We start from the raw sequence: 8,073 nt of genomic DNA, 5'->3' as shown, positions 1-8,073 counted from the left end.
CAGATCACACTAGTTTAGGAAGGACCTAAGCTGGCATATCAATGGCAGCTGACAAAGAGTACAACATGCCATAGAGGTGACCTGTACCTCCAACCATAGGTCAGGAAAAAAGAAAAAAAAACATAGGTCAGGATCCAGCAGCATCCCCAAGCTAGTTTATAATTATCATATAGTGGGTGTGGGAACTCCTGCCTCTGTTGCCTGCCCTTGCTTTGGCAGGTAGTAGGGGGAAAATGTGGGAGGCGCAGTGGTCTTTGGCAACATGATAATATTGCCATCATATGTGGTTACATGGCATCATTGGATGATGTAGCATTTCCTTGACACTTTATGGGTAAAATAGAGTTTTGAGCAAACACTAGAGCATCTCGTGAAATTGTGACACCATTTCTGGTTATGTGGCTGGAAGTGACAGCATCACATTGCCAAATGCTGCTTCCTGAGTCTTTGCTCACAGAAGTCTTAACAGGCTTATGAGAAAGATATGATAACAAACTGGAATTTGCAAGAAACAATGAGGCTGGCCCTAAACTGCATATGTAGTAGGTTTGCAAGGAATCACTGGGGAGAGATCTCCTTCCCTGGGTGACATTGCTGAACTCCACTGCTAGATGGATTGCTTTTTGCTTACCTGAAGCTCTACTGTCAAAAAATACAGTAAGGCTGTTGAGTGAGGGTCAGGGTTTGGTGAGCCAGAAGCTCCTGTTCTAAACCAGCTCCAGAGAAGTACAATAGAAAAAGGGAGTATTTTACCTCCTTCTGCATAACGTACAGGATAGTGTGAAACAGATTGTGTGGCTGGCAAATGTATGCCTCAAGGCATGTATCCCTCCCAACCCTAAGATTACCATGTGTTCAGTTTAGAAACATACAGCCCTTTTTTTTTTTGTTCTCTGTCAAGTAAATAAACTGAGAAAATACTGGACATACAAATGACTGGCATATTCTGATTAAGTAATCTGGGAACCACTGCTGCAAAACTGCATGCATGAACTTTCTCTTTCCCCTGCAGCTTGAAAAAGTGTCAACATCCCTGTTGCTTGTTCCCTGTTGCAGCCAGCAAGATGTGAAAAGAACTGAATCCACCATGTAGCAGCCAGGCAGGATGCTCCCAGAGAAATCCTATTGCCTCTAATGAAGATAGCTGGAAAGAGAGAAAATCTGCAGCCAGCCAATCAACTTCTGTTGTTGGTTCCAGCCACCTGTGGAGTGAGTGTGGGGCAGGGTGGACTCTTCTAAATATAAAAGAGATCTTCATAGAATAACAGAGTTGGAAGGGACCTCCAGGGCCATTTAGTCTAGCCTTCTGCAAAATACAAGAAATTCACAAGTGTATCCCCCCCCCCCACTCCCCAGTGACCTCTGCTCCATGCTCAGAAGATGGTTTAAAAAACCCTCCAGGATCCCTGGCAAAACTGGCCTGGAGAAAAATTGCTGCCTGACCCCAAAGAGGTAAACAGCATTTTCCTGGCATGTAAGAAAGGGCCATGAGAACTAAGCGCTGATGCAACCCTTCCTGCCCTCCCTCTCATGATCTGCCTAATTCACAGAATCAGCCTGCTGCCAGATGGCCATATAGTCTCTGCTTATAAACCTCCAAAGAAGGAGAGCCCACCACCTCCCAAGGAAGCCTGTTCTCCTGAGGAACTGCTCTGCCATGAAGTTCTTCTTAAGGTTTAGCTGAAAACTCTGATTTAATTTCAGCCCGTTGGTTCTGATCTGACCTTCTGGAGTAACAGAAATCAACTCTGCACCATTCTCTATATGACAGCCCTTTAAGTACTTGAAGATGTTTCATATCACCTCTCGGCCATCTCCTTTCCAGGCTAAACATACCAATCTCCTTCAGCCTTTCCTCATAGGACTAGGTCTCTTGTGGGGCCATGATGGGAGGAAAGGACTGGAGTGTTCAGAGACTGTGAAGGGCGGTACCTGGCATTTTTATGTTTTGTTCTGGTGACTGCAAGCACTTTATTGGTATTCAGTATTTCAAGGCTGCAAGACTAGGCATGTTTACTCATGAGTAAAAACCAAGACACCCCCCCCCACCTCCCTGGGGGAACATGGGGTTATGAAGTTCTGGAACCTCTTCATGGAAACAAAATTCTAAAAAAAAAAAATGTTTAAAAGTTCATGAGGGGCACTTGTGCCTTTCTCCTTCATTTCCCTCTTGAGAGTTCTGGCACCTCTTTTTCTAGAAAAAAGAAAACCCTTGGTAACAACCACAATTAAGGCTTAGTTCTGAGTAAACATGGTTTACTCATGGTTTAAAATTCCTTGATTATTCCCCAGTGATTTCAGTGGAAGAGTTAAGCATATGCATTTTTCCTTTCAGGACCAAGGGGATTTTGAAAAGCTTAACTTTGACTGGATTGTGTCTCTTATTATGGTCCTTTCTGCTATTTAGCATTTGCTGAACTATCTGTGCAATCCTTTGTAGATTTACTCCATTCTAATTATTTCATTGATTTCAATGGGTTTAGACTAGCAACTGCATATGATTGTCCCGTATATTATGTAAATATAATCATGATGTTAACAATGTTAGAATTTTTAAAATTTAAGAATGTGTTGCTATAATGTTGTGTTGCTATGTGTTGTGTTAATGTGCCACAAAAAAATTAATAAGGAATGAAAATGTAACCTATGACATGTTATGTTGTTCTCCTTCCATGGGCAGTGCTGTGAGGGGATAGACTGCACCCAAGATTTTTTTAAAAAATGAAAACTGAGTTTTGAAAATGTGCTAAGTTTAAATTCAAGGGTTTTTTTTTCAGATATAGCTTTTGATGATCAAGATGGCTCTTATCTGTGACCCCCCATCCTTGTTTCATTAGAGCAATGTAGTATTTATAAAGCAGGAAATAGAAAATCCTGACAGAACAAGAGTAGCCTCTTGTTGCCTGTGCCTCTGCATTTACTATCCGGTGTTGTTTCTAGTATAGATCTTACACAAAATGTACAGTTCATAGCAAAATGCTATTGAAATCAATTGCTAATTAAATTTATGTCTAAATTAATAAATCACAACTATTCAGATCATGTTCCTATGAATAATTTCAATTATGGTGAACATAATTATTAGATTTTGCATTTAATGAACCATATTGTTCAATGGTAGTCTTCTGACAATTGGGACTAATAGAATATGTTAACCTTTATTCTCCTCAACTTGACACCACATTAGACCATGAATTAATATCTAAGCACTTAGGAGAGTTTCATAATTGAGTAGCCATTGTGACTCCTTCGGCCTATGGGATGAGTTACGTTCTTCATTAGGTAGAAGCATTTGAAATAAGCCAATAACAGCCCATGTAATCAGAACAGGGTTTTAGTGCTGAGAGTTATACCCATATTCTGCTACTTGACCCATTGCTTTCTTTATATTTTGCTAAGGCTGAATAAAACAAATCAGCTATATTAAGACACAACATTTATTTCCAAGAAATTCACTATCGGAAGGGACATCTCCTACATGTGTTTCTTCAGTGGTAATAGCAAGCAAGCAAGCTTTTCTCAGTTGAGGCATGTAAATTGCTCCTTGAAATTCCTTGCTGGGGAAGGGGGTCCTATCTGGTCAGTTTTCACTAGAAACGTAGGCAACTGGGTTCAGGTGGAAGTAAACAGTAATCAAAGATGTTTATGAATGTCCCTAGTATCTGAGGAATAAGGATTGTATTACACAGGAAAGCCAAAAGGTAAAGGTGCAAGCACCCTGTGCAAGCACCAAGTCATTACTGACCCATGCGGCAATGTTATATCGCAGCATTTTCTTGGCAGACTTTTTAATGGGGTGGTTTGCCGTTGCCGTCCTCAGTCATCTACACTTTATCCCCAGCAAGCTGGGCCCTCATTTTACCAACCTCAGAAGAATGGAAGTCAACCTTCCTGAGTCAACCTTGAGCTACCTGAACCTGGCTTCTGCCAGGATCGAACTCAGGTTGTGAGGATAGCTTGGACTGCACTACTGCAGCTTATCACTCTGTGCCATGGGGAATAAAGACTGTATTACACAGGAAAGCCAAAAGTACAAGATTATAAATAAAATAGTTTTCAAATTTCCCAGTATATTTTGAACATCAATATTGTGGCAAAATAATTTTTTTTAAAAAAAAAATCTTTAATAACAATGCTGCAATCCTTGCAGATAATTGGTTTGAAAGCTTACCCAGCTTGCAATGCCTTTTTTTACTTGAACACCTAGGGTTGCCAAGTCCAATTCAAGAAATATCTGGGGACTTTGGGGGTGGAGCCAGGAGACATCAGGGCGGAGCCAGGAACAAGGGTGTGATAAGCATAATTGAACTCCAAGGGAGTTCTGGCCATCACATTTAAAGGAACCGCACACCTTTTTAAATGTCTTCCTTCCATAGGAAATAATGAAGGATAGGGGCACCTCCTTTTGGGGCTCATAGAATGGGACCCCCTGGTCCAATCATTTTGAAACTTGGGAGATACTTTGGGGAGAGTCACTAGATACTATACTGAAAATTTGGTGCCTCTACCTCAAAAAACAGCTCCCCCAGAGCCCCCGAAACCTCCAGATCAATTCCCCATTATATCCTATGAGAATAATGCTCAGCAGATGTGTCCCCCCCATTTCTGGCGACTCTGAAGGGGATTGGCCTTTCTACTCACGAGTTGCTGCCAACTTCTTCAAAGTAACACAGACACACCATCCCAAGAGGAAGCCTTTCAATCAGCGACTGAAGCCTCCGGAGGTAGAAATGCACATGGTCCTCCGGGGGTGGAGCTCCCCCCCCGCCCGCCAGACTCCCGAGGAGACGGCACCCGGCAGCCGGAGAGGATGCAAGGACTACGAGTCCCAGCATGCACCTCGCGGAGGGAGGCCGGACTGGAGCGAATAGCAGGCCGGCGGTGGGCGGGTCTTTGTGACCCGGAGGAAGGGAGAAGCCTGAAGCCAGGCAGGGAAAGAGACACGGCGCCGTTCCACCCCCCACCCCCGTTTCCAGATTTTCAGAGAGCGGGGGATTAGGCTGCTAATTTAGGGGTCCCCCGGCAGGGCGGGAGGTTTGGGAAGCCTATGAACACCTCATATGCTCATTATTGTGTATTTGCAATTAAAATGAGAAGGATTTCAAGTGCCCTGAAGTCTGAACATTTGGTGGCCATCATCGCCATAGTAGCTGACTCTTGGTGCATGCTTGGAACTTGATGAATGGTCAGGGCTGATGGAAATGGTAGTTTTTCTAACCTGCTGATTCAGTCTGAGAGCACACAAAAAGTATAATCCCTATCCAGGAACTCATGCTGGAGAAAACTGAGGCTTAGATCCTAATCCTTTCTCCCATTCCCCACAACTTTGTGCCCTAAAACTTTTGTGGGCACAGGGAAGTTAAAGGATGTCCTATTTAGTCTTCTGTGCAGCGTGTACCTCCAATTGTGGAGGCCAAGTGGGCAGCTATTAGGGACAAGGTTAACCTTCTCCCCACAGACATCTGCAAGGTACTGAATCTGTTTTGTTTAAGAAACCAGTTGAAAATGCATCCTTTCCTTAAGGCCTTTGTCTAAGTTCTTTTGAGAATTATTCCATTTGATTCCTCTGGGCTTATATCACCTACCATTATTGCAGGGAGGGAAGGTGGCACGGCACAACCCAGTCTTATCAGATCTTAGACAATAAGTTTCTACTTGGAAGGTAGAAGTTGGTTCTTGGAAGGGAAACCACCAAGGAAGACTCCGGCAAGGTAGGCAGTGGCAAACCAAGTCTCCTTCTCACTAATCTTGAAAGCTCCTTGCTGGAGTTGCCTTAAGCCTGTTGCAACTTGACGGCACTTACATACAGTATATACATATAATTACTGCTCATTTTATTATATATTTGTAATTAATTTTTAGGTACTGTTCTGATTGGGGCAAAATGCAGCAATGGCTGATGCAGCAAGATCCAATGCACTAGGAAAGGTGTGACCTTAGATCAGCAGGCTATACTGTGCTTTCTCTTTCTATATGTGTTTTCTCTTGTTCTTCGGGTTTTTTAATCCCTCATCTAAAGAAAGTTTTCTTGTGGCGTTCACGATGCATTTTGTGTGAAGCTCAAACAGAACACTTTTTTGTATGAGTGTTGTCAAGTTCCCAGTTCTGAGGTTCTGCAATCCTGTGTAGACTTCTAAGAGAGCAGTCTTAAGCAGATCCACTCATAGGTAAGTCCATTTTATTCAATGGGGTTTACATGCAGGAAAGTGCTCTTAGGATTTCACAGTGCTAAACAGAGTTAAACCTTTCTAATCACATTGAAGTCACGGCTTAGAAAGGTGTACCTGCATTTAGGATGGCATTGTCGGTGCGGGTGTTTGCAGAGTGAGAGTTGTGATATGTACAACAGTGAGCCCCAGTAAAGAAGTGAGCCAGACACCTGCAGCTAGTGCTAAAACGGTGTATTTACAGAATATATACAACGTGTTCACTAGTGCAGTTCTATACATCAACCTTAGGATCAAAGTGCTCCGCCAGCATGTGACTCCTCGAAGAGAGACCTGTGCACTGGTAGTGCAGTCCACATATAGTTCCATCAGCCAATCCTGGCAGTCCACAGTCATGCTGACTCAGCAGGTTCTTTCCACCTGTCCTCTACCGGCTAGAACCGGCTTGTAGATAAGGTCACTGTGACCTAGCCTGCCAGCTAGATCACCTGCTGTCATATTATAGCTGTCAAACTGTGTAAAGGCAGACTCAATACTAACACACCTCCTAGTCTACCGTACACAGTAAACCTAGGTATTGTACAACTTTAACATGTTCATTCACATTTAAACATTTTGTGAATATGTCAGCTGCATTCTTTTCTGACGTACACTTTGTTATCTTTATTAGGTTCCTGGTCACAGCTTCTCTCACGTTTTGGTACCTAATAAGTATATGTTTGCTTCTCCCCCGAGCAGCTTGATTTTCTGTCAACTCTTTAGCTGCCGAATTATCGCTATATACCGTTACTGGCAGATTGATAGGTATATTGAGATCCTTCATCAGTTGTATTGCCCATTCTATGTTGAGCACGAACTCGTTGATGGCCCCGTACTCTGCCTCGCAGGTACTGCATGCCACCAGGGTCTGCTTGGTGGCTTTCCATAGCAACAGGGCATCTCCCAGGAATATCCCAATTCCCGTAGTTGATTTTGCCTTGGGCCGATCCCCCCAGCTCGCGTCGGCATAGGTGCGAAGTTCAGGCTTTTCTCCCACATTGAGGGATAGCTTTCGCTCTATCGTCCCACTGAGGTAACGCAGCACCCTCTTGGCTGCCACCCAATCCTTGTGGTGGGGCTCAGCGTTTTTCTGGCACAATATGTGCACAGCGTAGCTGATATCGGGTCTGGACCAGCATGCTAAGTGCAACAGAGACCCGATTAGGGATTGGTACAATTGCACGTTCTGAAATACCTCACCCTCGGGTTCTTTGCCATACCCTGTGGCCATTGGGGTTTGCACACTACTAGCCTCCTCCATGCCATACCGAGCCAGCAGTGCTTTCACTTTGTTGCTTTGGCACAGCTCAAAGCATCCGTCTGCCTTCCTTGATATTTCTACCCCCAGGTAGTAGCTTACCGGCCCAAGGTGTTTGATGGTAAACAGCTTGCTAGCTGTTTCTTGGAACCAGTGTAGTTGCTGGTTGGAGTCCACTAGAACAATCAGATCGTCCACAAAAACGAGGACAACCATTCTGGACTCTCCCACCACCCTGCTAAATATACAGGGGTCAGCTAGATGCTGTTTGAAACCCACCTTCACCAGAGCTGAATTCAAGCACTTGTACCACGCATGACCAGCCTGCTTCAAACCGTATAAAGCCTTATTTAGTTTCAATACGCCCCCCCCCCCCCCCAGCAAAACCAGGGATTTGTTCCATAAATAGATCCTGGTCTAAGGGGGAGTTTAAATAGGCTGTCTCGAAATCGAAGTGATGGGCTTGTTGCCCTGTGCTCCCAGCCTTGCATAACGCTGCTCTTAACATTTCTGCTTTCAGTGTGGGAGCAAACACTTGTTCGTAGTCTAATCCTTTTCTTTGGCTGAACCCCCTGGCCACCAGCCTGGCCTTTCGTTGCACGGCCCCAT

At 44.1% G+C, this 8,073-nt stretch overlaps 1 protein-coding gene across 1 annotated transcript; it reads right to left on the bottom strand.

The window, feature by feature from the left end:
• Positions 1-6,714: 6,714 nt before the first annotated feature.
• LOC132576806 (uncharacterized) lies at positions 6,715-7,680 on the bottom strand. The gene has a single exon (XM_060246094.1). It carries the CDS (start codon positions 7,678-7,680, stop codon positions 6,715-6,717), a length of 966 nt encoding a protein of 321 aa, XP_060102077.1.
• Positions 7,681-8,073: the final 393 nt, after the last annotated feature.

The sequence above is a fragment of the Heteronotia binoei genome, chromosome 1 (genome assembly GCF_032191835.1).
Source record: "Heteronotia binoei isolate CCM8104 ecotype False Entrance Well chromosome 1, APGP_CSIRO_Hbin_v1, whole genome shotgun sequence".
Lineage (NCBI taxonomy): Eukaryota > Metazoa > Chordata > Lepidosauria > Squamata > Gekkonidae > Heteronotia > Heteronotia binoei.
This window is presented reverse-complemented; position numbering and strand designations above follow the sequence as displayed.